The sequence below is a fragment of the Periophthalmus magnuspinnatus genome, chromosome 7 (assembly GCF_009829125.3).
Source record: "Periophthalmus magnuspinnatus isolate fPerMag1 chromosome 7, fPerMag1.2.pri, whole genome shotgun sequence".
Classification (NCBI taxonomy): Eukaryota; Metazoa; Chordata; class Actinopteri; order Gobiiformes; family Gobiidae; genus Periophthalmus; species Periophthalmus magnuspinnatus.
This window is the reverse complement of record NC_047132.1, coordinates 22,164,423-22,186,361: the sequence shown is the minus strand read 5'-3', so window position 1 is coordinate 22,186,361 and position 21,939 is coordinate 22,164,423. Positions and strand designations below refer to the sequence as shown.

The window sequence follows — 21,939 nt, the reverse complement described above, 5'->3', positions numbered from 1 at the left end:
CAGTCTATTCATTGTGTCATTATGGAGATCCACTTAAAGAAAAATTCCCGTCTGACGGCCACATCCTTGTCCCATCTCTGGAGTCAGCACTTCCTGATTGATGCAGCCTGTTTGCGGTGGATTAGAAAGGACTTTGTGAGGGAAATCCCCTGTACCTCTGGCCCCACCTCGCCCACTCACTCTCTGCATTACATCAGGACTGTTTTTGGCCTCTGTCACAGGTGCAACCGGAACGACTCTGGGCTGCTGTTATTTTAAAATCTCCACTGACCACACACTGTCAGGGCATGTTTGTAAGAGCGTGTTTTCTCTCACTGGTCACATAATTCTCTATCTCACTCTTTCCAGATGCAGCTTGGCCTCTCTTCTCACCATCGCCCTTCATGGTAAACTTGAGTACTACACCAGTATCATGAAGGACCTGCTTGTGGATTTGATCGATGCCTCGGCTTCCAAAAATCCAAAACTGATGCTTCGTCGAACAGAGTCTGTCGTGGAGAAAATGTTGACCAACTGGATGTCTATATGCATGTATAGCTACCTCAAGGTAAGTGCATTTTATTGTCGGAGCTTGAAAAGTTGTTTTTAAAAAATCCCCAGCTGTGGGCTAGGTCTGTTAGCTAATGGTTTTCAAAATGCCTAACACGAGCACTTTTCCAGAAATTATCAATAGAGTCATCAATAACACTTTTGTCTCAAAATGTACTTAAATTTCCCAACTTACTCCAAAATTTTGCCTAACTTAACTTAACTACTTCAATCTCTGCTTTAATATATTTTCATAAATTCCTTCACCTAACCGAGCTTTTGCCCACATGTCCACATTTCACAGGAAACAGTGGGCGAGCCTTTCTTCCTGCTGCTCTGTGCAATCAAGCAACAGATCAACAAGGGCTCGATAGACGCCATCACAGGGAAGGCGCGCTACACCCTCAACGAGGAATGGCTGCTCCGTGAGAATATTGAGGCCAAGCCGCAGGTCAGACTCACCACAGTCACACACTGACCGTGAACTGCCATTGCCAGACAGAGGGATTATTCATTTAACAACCCTAATGGTTCATAATGCAGACAATTAAGTCTATTTTGAAAAATTCTGCAAAGATCAGTAATGGGCAATGGCTGTATAAGCTCATTAATGGACTAAGTAACAGTGGTATTTGGAAGTCAAAATAAAATCACTTTACAGTTACTTTTACTTTCTCCCTCATTAACACATGGGCAGATGTGGAATCCCATAATTATCAGATTTTTGGTGTGCATTTACTCTGACCACTGAGGGAGATTTATAACAAAGAAAACATTCAATGCTGCAATTCGCCTTCGTCAATTGTATTAATATATCCCTCCCTCTAATGGAATCATGAAAGAAAATGAAAGTTATGTATGTAACTACAGTTCTATGAATCCTGGATGACTGCCAGAAGGCGATGCTGAAAACACTGAATGTTTCCAACGCATGTGCAAAGGAAATATTCAGTGCTTTCAGCACTGCCCTCTGGTGGCCAGGATGGACGAAATATTTAATTTCATTTCGCTTTCATTTCGCCGCTCTGGATCATAATGCCTAATTACTGCAATGCAGCTTATTACTAATGCCATGACAGTTGATAAGTTATATTTACTTTGTTTTGTTTTGCAGAACATCAATGTATCTTTCCAGGGCTGCGGCATGGACTCTCTGTCTGTCAGGGTCATGAACACAGACACAATCTGCCAAGTGAAGGAAAAAATCATAGAGGCCTTTTATAAAAACCTGCCATTCTCACAGTGGCCCCGAGCGGAGGACGTGGACCTGGGTAAGAGGGAGAGGACATTTTGGCTGATTATTTTCATCTTCCTCCTCGGCCACCTTGTATGAGATATAGTAATCTTCTTTTGCAAAAGGTCAATTCCCCCTCATGAAGCTCAACTAACCCGAGGCAGCAATATAATAAATGACAGAATACATTGAGGAGGGTGTACAGTCATAATCACAAAGAGTTATTGCTTTCAAAATCCGTGGAGCCCTAGAGCTGATTTGATTAATGGCCAGGGAATATTTCCACAGGTCGTGGCACAGACAGTTAGTGCTCGACTGCTCCTCTGTGTTCCTCTCTACTTAGTTACAATTTTAGGATGAAATTATTTATAGAAAATGAGAATATGATTTACAATATCCACTTGTGTCATTGGCTCAGCTCAAACTAAAAGTCCACTGCAAGGGATAAGCCAATGTACTTTTGCTGCCACCCCTAAACCTGGTTTTATAGAAGGTTTTGGGAGAGGAAGTTATATTTTCATGTAATCATTCAAATAATTACTACCTTACTTGAGTGGTTAAACTTACAGTTACTTTAAATGTACTCATATTTTTGATGCGTATAATTTTGTGAAATACTATACTACTAGTTCACTATATTGCCGTACTCTTCTCATTTTCCTACACTTTCTCCACACTTCTGCCTGTCACTCACAGAGTGGTTCGACTCCGGTAGCAACAGTCGACTTCTGCAGGACCTGGACAACTCGTCAGTGATGGAGGATGGCAGGAAGAAGCTCAACACGGTCTTCCATTACCAGGTGTGAATAACTCTGTGTGTGTATGTGTGTGTGTGTGTGTGTGTGAGGTCTCTGAGGTGTTGGCTGTCATCTGTTGTGTGTCTGTATATCCTGACAATCTAACAGCATCAGCGGGTGGCTTAAGGTGAGAACTTCTTGTAAATGGTGTCCTCTGTGGGTGGGCTGGCTCCACTTTCACTGGCGCTTTATATGAGGTCCAGACCAGTCTATAAGCTGATTGTACTCTGACATACAAGACAATAGCAAAGAAAAGTCTATTTATACTTACAGTCAGTTACAGTTATTACAAATTACTGTCAGTTATATGGATTCTCTGAAAACTCCAAATGCAGTATGAATGGCAACAATGTTTAGGTGTTAACAGCTAGTCAAATCTTTGTGGCACCCCCAAGCCTGAATAAACACGGAGGATCTAAATATGTATCTAAATATGCAAATTTATTTTTTAATCACTATGTATGTATAAAATATTATTTTTTTATTGTAAACATTTCAATTTATAATATAACATATTTGTATCTGATATCCATTTTATTAGTCCTTTGGTTCTCAAATCTTCAAATCATCACCAGACCTAAACCAGGTCTATATAGGACTATTCCAGGTCTAAATTCTGGCAAAACCAGTTACAAAATTAGTAAGTTATAATAGCCCTGAACAACCCAAAGAGGTCAAAGTGTGGATTAAAATTCACAAATATTGAAACTGCAGAGGAATCCGCATACCACCTGAACATCTGTATTAGTCGATTATTTATAGAAAACCATATGGCCAATCCCTTAACCAGCAGTAAAATTACCACTACTTTCAAGAAGGAAAATAAACTATGTCCAAGTGTTATGTTATTTCTTTCCTTTGTAGACATCATTATGTGTGTTTGCTCATGTCCCTTTCATTTGCACATGAGTAAACAGACATTAGCTGACCTCTGACCTTTGCCCCATTACCTGTACTTGGTAAGTGCTCTGTTTAGTTTAAGCTGTTCCTTGGGACTGAAGCTGTGAAAGCGATGAGGCGCAGCGTATACTAACAGACTTGGGTTCACTGGAAAAGGCTGCTCAATCCATTTCACCAAGGCTCGACTTTAATGAGCCAAGTTTGTCTCCAGCCGATAGGCAAACATATGCATCCCTCATCACTAATAGCTGCACCCTTGAGAGGGCATTGGTGGTGATGGACCTCAGATGACTCTTCTATACAAAGACTTGTTAAAACAGGATACAAAGACCTGGACAAAACCAGGACAAATCCAGGTCAGAATGAGGCTTAAACTAAGTCCCATTAAGCAATCCTGACCAAAGCATTTACTAATAGTTTGAAAACAGGACCTCAGGGTGCACTGTGTAACTTTTTGAGTACAGCATATATGCCTACTTGTGTCCATGGAGATGTTATATAAATCAACGTGGGGACAAACAGATAACACCACTGGGCCAAGATACTGGTCAGATCTAGTAGATCGAGGAGAGGCAAACCTGCTCAAAGTAAGAATTCATGTTTTCAGTAATTGTTTGAATAAATTTAAGATCAATACGTTTAATGCCATAGTGCTCTACTAAAACAAGACAAGACAACTTAAATGATCTTGGCCAGGTTACCATCACTATTTCAAATTTTCACCAATCAACCAAAATTTACCCATTCTCATCCCTACCACCCCTAGAGGGCATTTGATATGATATACCCCAACTAACCTTTAACCTCCTGCCCTCTACCTTCTCTCCTTCACTCTGCAGGTCCCAGAAGGGGCTTCACTAGCCATGAGCATGAAAGACAAGAAAGAAAACACGCTGGGCAGAGGTACGTTCCACAACCTTCACATAAACACACGCACCAGCAGTCACTTTGTCACACACACTCGGGCCGCCCTTGAATAAATACGGCCACCCCCTCCATCACTGTATAGGGGCACATGGTCTGTTCATCAGTAGAACATGATACATCCATGTAAACAAGCTAGGAACTGCACACCCGCCCTCACCCCAAAACACAAAGCTCACATCTAAGCTAATAAATCACCACACATAGTCACACGTCTCACAGGGAGAGCTGCCACCGAGCCTCCTTCTCTGCGTTATAGATGTATTCCATTAGCAAATGTCAGCTGCTAGGGAAAAATGCCACTTAACTCGGCCCAATGTCCAGGCACGACTGTGAATGCAAAAATGGCTTGTTGATCTTGTTGACAGATGGTTACATATTCGAGCTGCATGTTATTAGAAACAAAGACATGCATTAAATGTGTTAAAAAGAGAATAATAGGCAAACTCAGCTTTTATCAGCTTTTTATCATGATGTTGTTACCTCATTGAAACACCAAGGCAAAACTGGAATTGTGTTTTGTTTTGTTCACACATTTGGATAATCTTGAATATTGAGCTGCTACCGTTCTCAAGCACCCACTGAAGCTGAATAGATATGCAAAACTCTTTCAGGATTAGGAAGCACTTTCACATTGTTCTAAAATATAGACACCATCATGCAACTTCCTCTGATAATTTATGACATTTTTCTGTCATTTTTGAAGTCGAATCCTGACTCCAGAATTCTTTTGTGAGATATTAAGGAGGCAGCTCTGCCTGTTGAGGGTTAAGCAGGCAGAAACTGTAACTGTAACCTTCCACTATCACCACAGTCTGGAGCACATTCATGTATTATAGACTGGCATGAGCAGGTCCTGTGCACTGGCCTTTACAGGGGCGACAGTGCACTGGGGCGACAGTGGCTCAGTGGTTAGAGTGTTGGTCCTCCCAACCCGAAGGTCGGAGGATCCTTAGGCAAGACACTTCACCCACATTGCCTAGTATGAAAGTGGTGTGTGCACGAATGATAGGTGGTGGTCGGAGGGGACGATGGCACAGATTGGCAGCCTTGCTTCCGTCAGTCTGTCCCAGGGCAGCTGGGGCTACAATAGTAGCTTACCATCACCATCATCAAGTGTGGAAATGAATGAATAATGACTATAGTGTAGCGCTTTGAGAGGCTTTGACAAGCCTGTAAAGTGCATTACAAGTGTAAGCCATTATTATTATTATTATTATTATTATTATTATTATTATTATTATTATTAAATATTTTTCGAAGAGAATACGATAGCCCCTGTAGACAGTTTGTATTGATCATTTTTATGTAAGATGAAAAAGCAGCCAATGTCTCCAAAATGAAAGCTTGCATATAGTTTAGAATATAAGTTTTAGATGGAGGGTCTGAAGCCTTCTATTCTTCTTGGAGAAGTTATTGTTTTGCCTGGAATGTTCCACAAAATGGCATATCTTATAAATCTCCAGGGAGACACACAGGGGACTTCCACCAAAATCAAAGTATTTTTGGCAATAAAAATGCCTAGAATTGAATCAATAAATGGTACATAAGTTTATATATTGAGGAACAGTTCAGTCAAAGCAATAACATGATGAGATTTACCACCAGAAAACATAAATCATAAAAATTAAATATTGTGGTGATAATAAAATGACATGTAATATTTGAATATATATACTTTTGTTAACTTTTAATTTGAGTGATAAGGTCAAGGTCAGAGTTAAAGCGTGTGCACATAGATTCACTTCCATAATTTTCTCGTCCTCTCGTCGGCCGTCCTTCTCCCATTTTATAATCAGTACTAGACCAGAGCTGTATCCTGCACAGTCTATGTCCATCAAAGCCATTCACCCAGTGCCAGGAATAGGCTTATGGACCAAAACCTGGCACTGGCTTCAAAGCATCAAGGGGTGTTATGTGCCTGTAGTGCTCCCTGGCTAATGTGAAACAGTGTCCGCGCTGTGATGAGTGCTGAGGGGCTGGACTGAGGCCCGCTGGGCTGGAGCATCTCTGGCAGAGCTGTCTGTAATGAGAGCACATGAGTATCTGTGTGAAGCCTGGACAAGTATCTGACATTGTTTCCTATAGCTTTGTCAGTGCACAATAATCTGTGTATTCACCTACGTATAATGCAATTTAAGGATTTGTGCCAGTATAGTATAGCCGTCTACATCTTTTATCTCTACGGTAATCTATCATTATCACTATCATGGAATTTTCAACGGGCCAAAATGGGTCTCCCAGCGTTTTCAAATCCTGCCACTGCCAGCTACTTTTAAATTCTATACCCAGCAGCCTCTAAAAAGAAAATTAGACCAATTTTCCACATGCAATTTGATACCAAGTTTGGAGCCTATACTCTGAACTTTAAATGCAGAGTGAAGAGTAATACCTTTGTAAGTGAACCACAATACCATTAAGCGATAATGACACCTTATGTAATTAATAGCTCTAGTAAATAACTGCATTTTGAGTGTAATACATTCATTCTGCCAGCATATTTAAATAAATAAGTACAACTAATTGACATCATACTTATGTTTATATTTTTTTAATACAGTTAAATGCGGGTGAACAATGTGCATTTGAAATGAATTTGAATGTTTCTGTATGTCTAGACCCTAACAGTCTTGAGCAATTATAAGTAACGTTATCTGAGGCACACGTTTAACACATCAGTCAGCGATTCAAAGCTAAATAATATATCTTTTGAATGGGCAAATAACCCCTCAATATCACTTAGAAAACAGGAAATGGAAACTCATGAATGAAAATATATATTCAGGATGAAAAATCTCTGTCCACCTATGCGCTCATGTAGTGATTGTGTTTATGTTTAGTATCACATGTAAACCAGCCCAGTTTAATGCCATTTGCAAACACTGGCTGAGCATTACCATCTCATTAGAGTGGCTCCAGAACCACTCATGGCCTGTGTGTCTGCCTCTGCTAATCTCCCCAACATACCCCACACCTCCACCACCAACCCCCTCTCCCATCCACCCTAATCACTCTCTCTCTATCTCTTTCTCCTGCTTGGCTGTCAATCTCTGTCTTGTTTTTCCCTTGGCCTATCTGTCACATACACCTCTGCCCCATCGTGTCCCTTTAGTCTCCACCTCGCTGATTGCACATTGTTTTACACAATGTATTTTTGTGTCTTTTGCAGTGAAAGATCTGGATACGGAGAAGTATGTGCACTTGGTGAGTACCGCATGTAATCAGACGTGTTTTTTCTAATTACATGGTTGAGGGCCTTCACTTGCATACGGCGTGTGCACAAAATTGAGTGGTTTTGTGAGTCCTTTTTCCACAAATTTAAATTCATACTTACAACAAATAATAACCATAAACAAGCTATTATTAATGATTATATATTTACTATTATTATGTTATTATTGCTAGAAGTAAAAAGCCACTATAGCCACTGTTCTAACCCAAACCTGGATTGGATTATTATCCAGATTATTTGGTGTCCTCTTACCATGTGTGTTAGTAAACTGGAAAGTGAATGACTATTTGATAATGTGAAAACTTTGTATATTGCCATGTCTCCCTTATATAATGGTCTACCAGTGGACACATTAAAACTATGGTACTACTGAGCTATAATACTACTCTGGAGTTTACAACATAGGCCTTTTTTAGGTGCACGCTATTACTAGTCAGTCAGGAGTGAGGCTGATGACAGAGAAATAAGGTGAATGGAGGTGAGAAGGAAAGCTGCTGAGAGGACATGACAGCGCTAATGCTGCTTAAGCTCTTTTATAAACGTCAGAAAAGATATGGGCCCTTTGACTTCAGAATAATGAGTTCTTTGGAATACAATTTGCCGGGTGAATAGTTAGTTTTCTGGTTCCTTTTTTTACCACAAGTTTGAGGGGACTTTGTATGGTTTTTATCCTCACCTCTGCTAGACCTGCCAGATGCATGATAATATACAGGTTATCTAAGGGCTTGGTGTAATAATGTTTTGTGCCTAGTACCATTTCTATTTTTCCAAAATGATTTGAATTTTCTATAAAGCTTAAAATTTAAGAATAAAGGGAAAATGGTGGGTGTGAAACACTCATGGAGTTGTTAATATGGGTTTTCTGTCCCCCTCCCTCTGCTCAACGATCTGCAAAGGTGAGTTGGTCATTGTACATTACACAGAGTGAATGAAGGGAGCTACAGCAGATGGACTATAATTATTTAGTTATTCCATGGTTGTAATTAGGCTCAAAGATCCTAGTAAAATAAACAAAAAAACTTTACTGTAAAAATGTATTTATGCAACTATGTTATATTACATACCTAAATTCATATATACATATTCATACCACACAGCCATCTGAAAAAAATGAGTAAAAATCACTTATTAAATGTGGCTTACCCTTTGTTGGTGTCGGGGTTGAAGTAAAGACAAAAATTCCCCCTTTGACTTCCCACACTCAGAAGCTGTTGAGCGCTCATGGCTGGTTTCACTGCTTAAACATGTGTGATGACCTTTTGGTGTTGCAGGTCCTACCTCACGACGAGCTCATGGAGACTAGAAAAAAACACAGACAAAGTCACCACAAGAAAGTGCTGCCGGAAATCTACCTGACACGCCTCCTGTCCACCAAGGTGACTACAAAGAGCTTACAAACTTTAATATCAAAACACCTTCTACCTGACCCCTTTTTTACCCCGGCTTGAGAATAGTTTGGGACAAAGGGCTAAAAAAGTGGTATGCAAAAAACTATTATTATTCTCAAAACTTTTCACCAATGTCTGTGCATCTTTGGCTATTTGATACAAGAAAGGTACTGTACTGTCTGCTCAAGGAAATATGTCCTCTGCATTTGACCCATCCTTGAATGTCACTGGGGAACTTAGGATTCTAAATAGCAGTGACTACTAGTGAAGTTTAGTATTTGAATGAATAAATAAATACACGAATAAATACATAAATAAATGCAGAATGAATCACTGAATCAACACATTCTCAACTAGTTGGAATGAAGCAACAAAAAGTATGCGCATCTTCAGACTATTGTTTTTGTTCTAACTCAGAACTCAGGCTTTGGTCAATTTAAAGCAGTTTTATGTATGAGGCGCTTGTCTCTACTCCACAGGGAACTCTACAGAAGTTCCTGGATGACCTCTTCCAGGCCATCCTCAGCATCCCTCCAGACCGCCCACCTCTGGCTGTCAAATACTTCTTTGACTTCCTGGAAGAGCAGGCAGATAAACGAGGGATAACAGACCCTGACACCCTGCACATCTGGAAAACCAACAGGTAAAATTTCAAACCAAATATACTATGTGTCTGCTTAGCTCATTGTGCAGGGGAAGGACAGTGGTTAATTGGCTGTGTCATTGTTCCTGTGTCTATAGTTTACCTCTTCGCTTCTGGGTGAACATCCTGAAGAACCCGCAGTTTGTGTTTGACATTGACAAGACGGACCACATGGACGCCTGTCTGTCTGTCATCGCTCAGGCCTTTATAGACGCCTGCTCCATTTCTGACCTGCAGCTCGGCAAGGTGAGCCAAACCTGTCAATCAGCTGATCTTCAAAACAAATACCAGCTGCAAATAGCAACCACCTGCTTGTGATGATTGACAAAGTAATGCCTGTAATATCTGGCCAGCACTAAGTGAATGTTCATTCCAGTTTCTTTGGCGTCCTCTCACCATACCAAATTTATGTTGGTCAACTGATCACTCTAAATTTTACTTTTATCTGCGAGAGAATAGCTGTCTGGGGCAAACTGTTGCGCAGAGTGGTAGCCATAGTGTGCTAATGTCCTGTTCAACTGCTATCAACTTACATTTAGATGTAGTACTACAAACACTGGAGGCAAGATTATTGAAATGTCTTGCTCAAGGACACAACTGCAAAAAGAATTGAGGGGGGATGGAAATCAACCTGTCAGCAGTTTTTAATATCCCCCAATGAATCAAAACAGATGACAAAATTAACTTTACAAATGAACGATTACACCATAAATCTGTTCCATTCAAAATCTCTGCCAAATATTACCTTTTCCATTTCTATCTCTTCCTGACTCGATAATGTCCCAAACGGTTCAAACTGTCTACCTCTGCTCGTGTTATTTCAGAGCACTGATCCAAGGTCGCGGGCACATGGGGATCTCTTTTGTGCGTACGTGTGTGTCTGTCTCGCTGTGTGCGGCTGAATGTCAATGTCCTTTACTGCTCACAAATCCAGCTCATTCATCTAACACAGTGACCCTGAGACACTGGCTCTATATGCCTGTCTTCTTCCCCAGAGAGAACACATAACCACACTCCTCTTTCACCAGGACACTGTCAGAGTTGGGTAGTTTGGGGGTTATGAGCCAAAAGGTGCAGCGCAGTCGCAGCAGTAATAGTCATTAAATGTGGTATATGCGTGGCCCTGGTTTAGATTAAAGATCATTAAAGTGATGTCTGGCTGTGCTTGTTTTGTGGAGTAACTTAGTTCAAGGATTTTTATTATTCATGATCTCAGTAATATGTTTTCAATAATGCCTTTTACACAATGGAAATGAAAGAATAATTATTTGATATATGCCGTAATATTACTACTTTGTATCTCAGCAGCAGCAGTACTGTCTTTTAGGGCTGGGTTGGTAGTGCATAGCAAATATTGGTAATAAGCATAATAGTTACCGTACATTATGAGCCTTAAAAGTTATGCTACACGAGGTCACTGTGCCAGTCCCAAACCAGGATAAATGGAAAATTCCATAAAAGCATATCGTGTAATGATGTATTCCAAATTAATTTAAAATCTGCTTACTTAATTTCTCTTATTGTTTGCTGTTAAGACCCCAAAAAGGGTAACACCAAAAGGAAGAAAGGCCGAAGTTCTTCAACAGTATTAGTAATAGTATTATTAGTAATATTCATCAAATGAACTGTTGAACTAGACCTTTTTTATGTACTTTTTTCCTGAAGATTTTTCCTTCAGGATGATTTGACGGTAGCGGGACAGGCCGGTGTAGGGAGGGTACAGCGTCTGGATTAAGGTGGAGCAGCATGGGTGACAGCGGGAGAGAGGGGAAATGAGGCAAAGCTGGCTCTCTTATCTGAGGAGAGGCACACACAGAGGTACCTCAGGGGTCACCAAAGGGTCATGGGGGTCACCAGGCAGATGGACCAACAGCAGGAAGTGACCTTGTGGACAGGAAGAGAGGAGGGACAGTGCCACTGCATCCTGGCACCAACACAGTCAGACAAGGGGAGGGGGGGGCTATACAATAGATGCATATTCATTACTACTACTACTACTGTACTGCTTTGATAACTAGTACTATGACTAAGAACAGAGTACATTCAAATTGTACAGTATTCTCATGTCCTCACAAAATCACTGAGTTGTGATGTAGTGTGAATGTGCGTGGTAGCGGTCAAAGAGGTCTTTGGCATGGTATAGCTGCCACATCTGTGTCCTTTGCCTCAGGGCAGATTTGGTTATAAAAGTAGCTTTCCAGTAACAGCGTGTGGTTGGAGTAAAGTAATGGACTAATGTAAAGCTCATTAAGGGCAGAGCATTGCAATATCTCAAAATAATTTTCCAGTAGTATATGGCTATATATAAATTGTATAGTTAATTGTTAAGACAAAAAGCATACTCTATATTAAGTATAAACATAGTTCCTACATGTCCTTTTAATATCGGGCTGTTCGCGTATCTACTGCATTCTAACCACTATTAACAAATGCAGACAAAGACAGGCACGCTCACTATGCACACTATAGGTGACATAAATAACTCGTGACACGTAGGAATATTTACGCTGTAAGCACATTGGGTAGTGCTGAGAGCTGAGGCTGCCTGTCTCCTCTCTCCCTTGTCCTAGTTTTCCCCCCTCCACACACACACCCACAGTCAACAGTCCCTTTAAAACCGGAATATGCCCACAACCTCTTAGCCTCGCCACTCTTCTGTTCTGCCTGAATAAGCTGCAGAGCCTTAAGTGAAAGTGGAGAGTGTGACCGAAGTAAGAAGCTAGGCTGTTTATTCATTCAATCTGACTCAGAGTTTTTTAAAGGAAACTGTCCACACCTTTTATTGTTTCAAACCATCTGAAATAAAGCATAAAATAGAAGTGTAATTTTATTTCAGTAGATCAAAGTAGTATGAGATTGTGAATAATGTTGTATATGGTTACAAGCCAGTGTACTCTTTGTGATGGTCCCAAGCCTGGTGCACATGGAGCATGGTGCCAGAATGGGTGTCACGTGCTAAATTAATGGGTAGTGTCGAGGAAAACAGCCATTTCCTCTTGTGTTCATTAGTTTCTGCTGACATAAAGAATACGCTTGAAACAGAAATAAAGTCCAGAGAATTTTCTTAAATACTTAAGCAATACTTGTATAAGGAGTCTGTGTTTCTTGTTTACACTTTTACAATAAGTTTTATACTCAAACTATAGTGGGAGGCACAGACCAGCCAGGCCTCTTGGCACGTTGCACAGTCCAATCAGACTGTGACAAGCATCCTTCGGGGGTCTAATAACAAACTTGTCCTATTTAGTTAGTTTGTTATTAGATAAATTGGAAGATCATGTGATTGGAATATCTTGACATGCTATGAGTTTCACAGCTGTGATCACAGTTCTTATCTTCACATGACCTCGGTACAATCATGAACTGTAGCAGTGGTTTTACAAAATAGCTAAGCACAGTTATTTATCCTAACTGTGGGACTGCAAACAATATGGCAGGATCTTAGATGAAACAAAACAAAAAGAAGTAAATATTTTTAAAAACATTTGACTGCTCCCTTTTTTCATCAGAGGTTGCTACGGCGAACAAGTCAGATGGAGTTTTAGTTGAGTTTTATGCTAATTAAGGAGCAGGAGTAGTGTTTAACCACGGACAAGACAATGCGCCTCCAGCAAGATGGAAGTGTCCATTTTCCTGCACTAAAGGCGAATGCTTATAGTGGTACCTGAGGTGTTAATATTGTAACATGGAAATATGATACATTAATCATTACAATTGTAGAAACTTAAAAGCTAACATATAAAATAAATGTGGTTAACTTTAAAATTGAACTTCAGCTATAGTAACTTTTCCACAATTTTCAAATCCTGATATTAAGAGCTTTCTGGCTACATAATGATTCTCTTCATTTGCACCTCAAGGACAGAATAGGTGCAATCATGATTATGAGTTATGAGTTAATATCCACCCCTCAGAGGACACTTCATCAAATCTTAAATTCATTCAATATTCTCCCATTAGGACTCACCCACCAACAAGCTACTGTACGCCAAGGAGATCCCTGAGTACAAGAAGAGAGTGCAGTGGTATTACAATCAAATACAGGAGATGCCCCCTCTGAGCGAGCAGGAGATGAACGCACATCTGGCAGAGGAGTCCAGGGTAAGTACAGGCATTACATTTTCTACATTCATTACAACGATGCTCATTTTGTTGACTAAAATATTTCATTGTAGTTTTTGTGGACTAAAACTAAATAATAAACGAAATAAGAAGTAATCATGATGGCTAAAGCTATGACTAAAAGTAGATCTTTTCATCCACTAAAAGTGCTCATGTAATAAGTATAAAGTATATTTTTGTAGAATAATAAAAACTAAAAAGAATGAATGGAACAAGTGGAGATTAGCTCCAAATATCCCATCAGACTGTAAACCAACTCAGAGTCCTAGGAACACATCTTTACAGAAATGCAATATAATGTTTTAAAATACGATTTAAATACAAATATATATTTTTTGATCAACTAAACCTATCATTAATTCAGTCAACTAAAACAGCATGACATTTTTGTTGCCTAAAACAAGACAAAAACTACAGATAATTAAAATGTCTTGTCAAAATAAACAGTGCATTACAAAATATCAATGCACCAATCAAACATAACATGCTCACTGAGAAGTATAAATGAAAACAGAACTTTCAACCTTACTTTCTCTTGTAGAAATACAGAAATGAATTCAACACCAATCTGGCCGTGACAGAGATCTACAAATATGCCAAGAGATACCGAAACCAGGTAAGTTTTATCAATTTGAAATCTGATTCATATATGATACAGTGATGTGTCTAAACTGGCCTTTCACTTGCAACACCTCGGTCCGCACCCACAGCTGTATTAAGTTTCTCATCTGGGCATCGGAGCGCGACATACCAGCTCAGATTATTGTCTCTCTAACCGAGTGTCACTCAGCCACTCAAGTACAGATGCTGGTGTGTTGGCACTGAAAAAGTCATTATTTTTCTCTCAGTGTTTCTGAGAAGAGCTTTGCCAACTCTGTTCCCATCAGTTCAATGATCCTTTTCAACCCACATGCTCAGTTATAGCTTATTTAGCAGAAGTACAAATATCATAAAGGCGAATTACCTTTCCTGTCTCTTATATGTCATTCATTCTGGCTTCTTAATAGCCCAAAATGTATCCAGATTTGGGGCATCTTTAGGATGAATTTCTGTAATAAAATATAATACTTTTTTTTTTATCAAATGTAACATTATTGAGTGTAACATGAACTTAACCTCGCTAAAATGCCCCTTCTGCTGCTGCATTTACCATAATTTTCTAAAATGCTTCTATTGTAAGGAGGGTTTTAGAACATGCACTAAAATGCAGGACGCACTACAAGTACAAGAGTAAAATCATCATATATTAAATTTCAACTCAGCACTCGGGCTGCTTAATGTCAAGTTCCAGCTCTGCCCCAGCTGCCCCTCCTCCAGTCAGTCTTGTGCACTGTAGTACTGTGAGTATTCTCCGGAGAGGCTTAGTCAGTGGTGACTGTGCCTTAATAGAGAGCCCTCATGATAATACCATTTAGCTGCCTTCCTCTGTCAGGCTACTGTACAGACATGGGCCAGGGGCTTAAAGCCTGATTCACAGTGCTGTGTGAATGGGCGCTGATTGCCTATTCTCCCTGCCTCGACTCAGCTCTGTCTGCCTAGTAGCATGCAGTCGCTAAGAGCCCATAAATCCCACTGACACTATGACAACTACTGGGCCTGAAAAACACAGGCGATGTGGGTTTGGTAAATAAGCGGTGAAGAGCTTTTGTGGTGTGGAGGCATGCGTGAAGAAGGCAAGAGGCTGGAGCACGTTTCACCCGCTCTCCTCGACGCTTGAATGCTCGACAGACACCAAAAGTACCCATTGTTTTGTGTTGTTGCATCAGGCTCACTCCAAGGTTTTTTTCCCATGGCTGATTTTCACCCTCTGGAGAGGAAACCATGTTTGAAGTGTTAGTGAAATTCCTATATAGCGAGTGAATTTGATAGTAAATGCTGTATGTTTATGTATATGGTTTGTTTGCCCCAAATAACCTGGTGTGCCCCTCAAAGATCCATAGTTTCAAAATATCTGCAAACATCTAATAGAGTTAAAAATGTTATGCTAATTTCATTGCTATATTAGATAGTTAAGAGGCAAAGGACTGTTGTCTCCATGAGATGTTACTGCTGCTATGCCAAAAACTGTTCCACAGTCTGGCATTACAGTTATCTATCAACATGGAGATAAGCAGGTGACGTCACTAAGCCAAGTTAGAGGTCACATCTGTAGAGAGACGCAGGAAGTATGGATGTGTTTCAAGGTATTTTTGAGAAATAAAAAGATGAATAGATTTAATGCTGTACTTCGGAACATTCCAAGCAAAGCCATAACATTTTCATGGAGACAAGGATGTGGGCAGACCCTCTACTAGAAAAGTTACACAGTGCACCATTATTTAAATAAACACAATAATTACCTCTCCCTTTAATATATTCCCGTATTAAAGCCAATTTAAATACCAAATATCTTCTGTATGGGTGGTTATTTTCATTTAGTTGTTTTTCTGTAATTCCACTTTTTCCAGTATGATGGAAAGTAAATACATTCTTTTTTGTTTCTTCAGGTTGTGAACGCTCTGGAGGCCAATCCAACTGCACGGCGCACACAGCTGCACCATAAGTTTGAGCAGGTCATCGCTTTAGTGGAGGACAACATCTATGAGTGCTGCAGTGAAGCCTGAAATCTCGTCTCTGTCTCTCCGCGCTAAGACCAACTTCCTCCTCCTCTCTGAGCGGATCCTTGGGAATGTTGGCCACTGAGGGATTAGCCTTTTTCTAAGTGTCATTATTATTCCCAGCTCTCCACCGCCACAGACTTTAAGAGTGTGAAAAGCAGCGGAAGGACATAGTATAAAACTGCCTCACTAGCATCATCTATTAGCAAGATGTACGGCATTTTCACATACGGGGAGTAATTTCTTTTGCCAAATCTTTTCCAGTGAAAGTAGCAGATAAAATGCCGGTTTCGCTTGACTGTCAAAATCAGAGGAGTTTGAAGATGCTATTTCTGGATGTCTTTAGCGTTGCTGGGACCTAAAGCCCTGGTGGCAAAACGCACTGAGCCCTTCTTAAAGGGATTGAGCCAATGATGCACTGTACTGTAATATAATGTCCATAGCAATATTTATAGATGTGTTATAACACTTTGAATTGGTCTATCAGGATCAGAGAAGGACCTTGACAAACTCCTCCCATCTCCTAAAACCTGCATTGTTCTCAGGTGTGACTGCTGACAATTTTAATTTCCATAGGTGCTTTAAATTGCAATACTGTGCAAAAGTTTTAGCATGGTCAAGAATGCTATACATTTTTTTTTTTTTTATTCCTTTACTAAAAATGTTCCTATAGAGCAGTAATGTGCCAAGGACCAATTTTTTAATATCAGTGTAGACGGAACTAACTTCACTTAATCATGGTTTGTTTTAGTAGATTTTTTTTTCCATCAGTAGAAAATGGCCACATCCCTGAACTTTAAGATATTTGTATCCTGGTCTGAGCTCTTTACCATTGCAAGATAGGACTAGTGCTTTGGCAGTGGCCTTGAATGCATTTTTCTCCTTTTTATTTGTAACTATGTAATGTACTTTTGAACGTAGACACAAAATTATTAGTCATTACAGCCTTCTTTAAATACCACTCTAAGACTTTTTCACAGTATTTTTATATCAAGTGTGCTTTGCAGGTTGATGATGGGGTTCGGAGGAGGAGGGAATGAATAGTAATCAATCATTGGGTGTGGGCATAAACCACACTAAGTTTGGATGTGATGCGGTTCAATGGGACGAGCTGCATTTGTCATGTGCTAATCCATGTTAAACAAGCAAATTTCATCTCGGTCTAAAAATTACAAGAGGGAATTTTACATATATGGAAATAATGTGAGCTCAATATAATCTGAAGAGAGGATGACTGTTTCTTGTGACGCCAAATGACTTGTCAAAGTTTGTGAAATAAATTATAGTATTTAGGATTTTAACCTGTCCCAGCCTGACAGTGTTTTTTTTTTTTGCTAAGTACCGGAGCTCCTGTCATGTCCAAAATGCATTAAAGGAGGGCAATTTTTTAACAACATTTGAAAACCATTAAGCTCTCTGCCCTGTCATCCTTAAGCTAACAGAGCTGTAGCATCTGGAACTTCTCAGAATGACTCGTAAATGCAGACAGGGAAAGGTCGTGTTGTTGATGTTTAGCATTTTTTATTGAGGGAAACACAGAACAACTTCTAAAATAACTTTGCCAAGTCTTTAATAGAAACAAAGGAAAGAATAGTTACCTCCAATACCAAATAAAACTCACACATCTGCTTCAAACATGTAAACAATAGCACAGCATTGTAGGAGGCTCCTTCCTCCAGTAGAGGCGCTGTTCTGGTTCATCACTTTAGGCTCGCACTCATTTGGGAAGAGATATATTTTGTACAACTAACTAGTCACAGCTAATCACTATTAAGTATGAACTACAAGCAATTACAATTAAAAATGCAAATATTGTAATGTAGTGAAAGCTTCAGTACACACAAATCACAAAAATGATGAGTGTGCTATTTGTGCAAGTCCCAAGCCTGGATCAATGAGTCAGTTTTTTCAGGAATAAAAAATGTATATGAAAATGGATGTGACCGGATGATTGGGTGATGTGAATATCATATGTTGTCCTATTTAGCTTTACATTTACTATAAATCATAATGATCACAATAGATAAATAAGCTTCAAATATTTCAGTGACAATACCAAATCTACATAATGAATGAGTTTCAACTACTCAAATAAATAAACATTTAATTTAGTGAAGTGTTTTGGGGCTTACAATACATTCAAAGAAAAAGGATTAAAAAAGAAAAGTAAAACAGAAGGATAAAATTACTTTGATAAATTAGGAGATTATGTTTCGATGGTAGTGGGAGATTTGGATGGTGTTCAGCTGGATGTGCACCAGGACTACACCCCTTATGTTCCCAGGTTAAACTCTTTGAAGCCAACTGAACACTTCCCATGATTAAACGAATGGAAAATCTGCATGCTGGTTTTGTCAGTATGTCCCACCAAATGTGCAGTAGTGCCACCGAGAGGCCTCGAAGAGGTAAGTCGAGAGGATTGGCCAAAAGAAGGCGGTGCTGCCAGGCTCTAGCAGGGTACAGTAGGTCCCATGTGCTCAAGACAGATGGGAAGTGGAGGGGTGAGGGAGGGTTAGGCGGGGGTCACCTGACTGGAGGACACTGAGGAAGTCTGGGTCTTGGAAACAGTGGTGCCAGCATCCTCTTCACCAAATGGGTTTTTTCCCCAGCACACAGTGGTGATCATACAGTTTCTAAACTGTGAAATAGAGCAAAGGATAAAACAATAAGATGAGACACATACATTTTGTTTAAATAATTAGACTAAATTTGTCAATGAAGTCACAGCAGAGAGTCATAACACAGTGTAATATGTGATTCCAGTTCCCAGTACATCTAAAGAGGTTATAGAAGGAGCAACAATACCAAATACTAAACAAATTACCACACACTTGAAAATAACAGAAATGGGGAAAAGCAGCACATAGTAATGAGCATAGTATCGATTTAAATAATATCCTTCAATAAGGTGACTAGCCATGAAAGCCTCTTGACTTTTATGGCTAGTCACCTTATTAAAGGGTTGACAGTTGTGCAAATGCTTTGCAAAATTTTCTACAAGCAAAACCTGTCCCTTAAGTTAGGAAATAATCCATAGTTTTTTAGACAGTTTTCAAACCAACATTTACACTTTGTAAACAAGCAGTTACAATACATTTGCCAGCATATGTACCTGCTTGTTGAGGAGAATGTAGATGATTGGGTTGTATAGAGCAGAACTTTTGGCAAAGAAAGCAGGAGCAGTCATGATTCCAGGTCCAAACTCAGTTCCCTGGTTGGCGAAGATGTACCAGGCCACAGTGGCGTAGGGAACCCAGCACACCAGGAAAGAGATGACCATGGCCACCACCATCCGGGTTACCTCTCTCTCGGCTCTCTGGGTGGTCTCTGACTCCTGCTGCTGGGCTGCAGCCTAAAACACATGTAGAGCATTAACCATTTGGTAAGAGGAATTCTTTTCAATAACTCTTCAGAAAACACAATAATAACTGAACTAATCTAAAGGCCATACTATAATTAAATCAGCACTACTGAATTTTAACAACAAGCAAAGATGTTTTAATGTCCCAGCAGATTTTACTCTTGAATAAAACTATCAACTATCTTTTTATCTGTATTTCCAACATTTCCATCAACCATAGGTGGACCATAGGTGTAAATTAGCATTCATGCTATGATTTGGCACTAGCATCTCTCCAATGACTTTAGTCTTAGTTAATGTATGGTTGTGCACTATTTATGTACAAATAAAACCATACCATAGCATAAACTATCATCACACTAAATCTTATGTGTAAAAGGTTCCAGAATACCACAAAAAGGATACTACCAGATGCACCCCTGACAAGAAAACAGAAGACATCAAAGTATAAACTGATTCAGACTAGAGCCTAATTAACGGTGCCCTGAAACTATCATAAAAAAACATTCTTCCACTGCACAAACTGCCTGACCAGCCACAACCACTCACCCATAGGTTTTGGTTGTCAAAATGACTCAAGCTCAACAATTGGTGGATTACACTCCTGTCACTCACAAGTCAAATGGGTAAAAGCAGAATATGAATGAATAATCACATAACAAATACATCCAATAGAGAAATGCAAACAGGGGCAAAAGATCAATGGCCAGATCTATCATTAGACATTAGCATTGATCAGGAGCAGGTGTAACAGTCATCACAGAGGCAACTTTGTTATATCCCATTATTGATTTCAAACAAGACCAGAGCATCATTTATCAACGTTAATGACACTTACACAAAGAATACACAAACATGTCCTGGCAATATGTATAATAAATGATAATGATGATGGTATTAAGATGACACAGAAGCAGACAGACTGGCTTTCAGCTGGAGGGCCGGGCTCTAAGCTGTGGTCTGCCCTTCTCAAGTGTCCTTGAGCCAGTAAATCCTTTACATCTCCAGAGACTGTGCTTAGAGATGCCCCTAACCTTCATGCGAAAGGCGAACAAGGTAAAGTATATATATTTATTTATCTACCAACAAGGATAAACAAGGATCAGATTCCCTATTATTAATATTGCATCAGGCAGAGAGAAGGGCTTCCTACCGCGCGCACTGTGCAGAGGAGGCGACCATAGCAGAAGAAAATGATGATAAGAGGAATGGAGAAGTGCAGGATGAACATATAGATGACGAATGAGGTGTTGTTGATCTCGGGCTTCGGAGTGTAGTAGTCGATCCCACAGGAGCACTGCATACCCTCAGGGATGTACCTGTACCAACCAACACATTAATAACAGCTCTTTCAAGCCAGAGCATGATGACTGTGTTGTCTGCATTTTTTATAGCAATGCAAAGCAAGCAAAACAATTCCCCCAGGTTTTGATTATAGTAAAATCGTATGTACATCCTTTTTAGAATGAAAGAGGGCACATACCGAGACCATCCAAGCAGAGGTGGAGTAGCACAAGTCAAAGCCATTATCCAGGTGAAGGCCAAGCCGGCTACAGCATGCTTTTCTCCAAAGCGGAAGTTGGCCATTGGCTTGCAAACCACAATGTAGCGCTCAATGGCCAAAACCACAAGTGACCACAGGGCAATCTCTCCTGTAAGATGAGTTCAATTAGACCAAACGTCTCTAGTCCATTACTTGTACAAAACAAATGTTGGCCAAACACACAATATCCAGTTGCTGAAATAGAATACATGAATACATTTCAAACATATACTAGTGTCATGCCCTTACCTCCTAGTGTGGCAAAAAATCCCTCAATGTTGCACCCTGTGACCCCCAGGGAAAAGTAGCCATGCAGAGAGGTGTAAAATGTGACAGTAAAGCCACCCACCACCATGAAGAGGTCTGCCACAGCAAGGTTCAGCAGAACATAATTCAGCGGCGTCCGCAGTTTCTTGTGTTTGACAGTAACAGTCAGAGTGAGGAAGTTGATGGGAAAGGCAGTGATCATGAGAAAGAACATGTAGGCCGCTAAAAGTGAGTATTTCCAGGGCTCAGCCAGGTAGTACTGTGGGTACTCAAATGGGCTGCGCACAACCCCAGTCTTATTAGACATGGGCACGTAGAAGTTGGGGCCCTCTGTGCCATTCATCGCTGCAGGTGATAGGAGCTGAAATGTCCCCTAAGATGCTGACAGTGAAGGAAAAGAGCA

At 40.0% G+C, this 21,939-nt stretch overlaps 2 protein-coding genes across 3 annotated transcripts in view; one reads left to right on the top strand and one right to left on the bottom strand.

Annotated features, from left to right (window-relative positions):
• The window catches only part of plxnd1 (plexin D1), a 109,703-nt gene extending 92,037 nt beyond the window's left edge, over positions 1-17,666 (top strand). For both annotated transcript variants that reach the window (XM_033968977.2, XM_033968978.2), the window contains exons 25-36: positions 349-547; positions 833-979; positions 1,643-1,799; positions 2,459-2,562; positions 4,299-4,362; positions 7,553-7,587; positions 8,887-8,991; positions 9,483-9,646; positions 9,745-9,892; positions 13,607-13,747; positions 14,310-14,384; positions 16,255-17,666. In XM_033968977.2, coding sequence (XP_033824868.1) covers positions 349-547; positions 833-979; positions 1,643-1,799; positions 2,459-2,562; positions 4,299-4,362; positions 7,553-7,587; positions 8,887-8,991; positions 9,483-9,646; positions 9,745-9,892; positions 13,607-13,747; positions 14,310-14,384; positions 16,255-16,371 — 1,456 coding nt within the window. In that variant the 3' untranslated portion in view covers positions 16,372-17,666. The remainder of the gene's footprint in view (positions 1-348; positions 548-832; positions 980-1,642; positions 1,800-2,458; positions 2,563-4,298; positions 4,363-7,552; positions 7,588-8,886; positions 8,992-9,482; positions 9,647-9,744; positions 9,893-13,606; positions 13,748-14,309; positions 14,385-16,254) is intronic.
• A 1,211-nt stretch (positions 17,667-18,877) lies between these two features.
• Positions 18,878-21,879, bottom strand: LOC117373856 (rhodopsin-like). Its single transcript, XM_033969974.2, has 5 exons — positions 21,519-21,879; positions 21,210-21,378; positions 20,880-21,045; positions 19,478-19,717; positions 18,878-19,003 (listed from the first exon to the last, which is right to left on the bottom strand). Exons 1-5 carry the CDS (start codon positions 21,877-21,879, stop codon positions 18,878-18,880), a joined length of 1,062 nt encoding a protein of 353 aa, XP_033825865.1.
• Between the last annotated feature and the right edge of the window lie 60 nt (positions 21,880-21,939).

Coding starts and splice junctions, on each gene's coding strand:
- LOC117373856 (XM_033969974.2), bottom strand. CDS start 21,879: ATGAATGGCACAGAGGGCCCCAACTTCTACGTGCCCATGTCTAATAAG. Junction 21,379..21,518: donor ATTTTTTGCCACACTAGGAG/GTAAGGGCATGA, acceptor CTCATCTTACAG/GAGAGATTGCCCTGTGGTCA. Junction 19,718..20,879: donor TCCTCTGCACAGTGCGCGCG/GTAGGAAGCCCT, acceptor CATGTGTTTTAG/GCTGCAGCCCAGCAGCAGGA.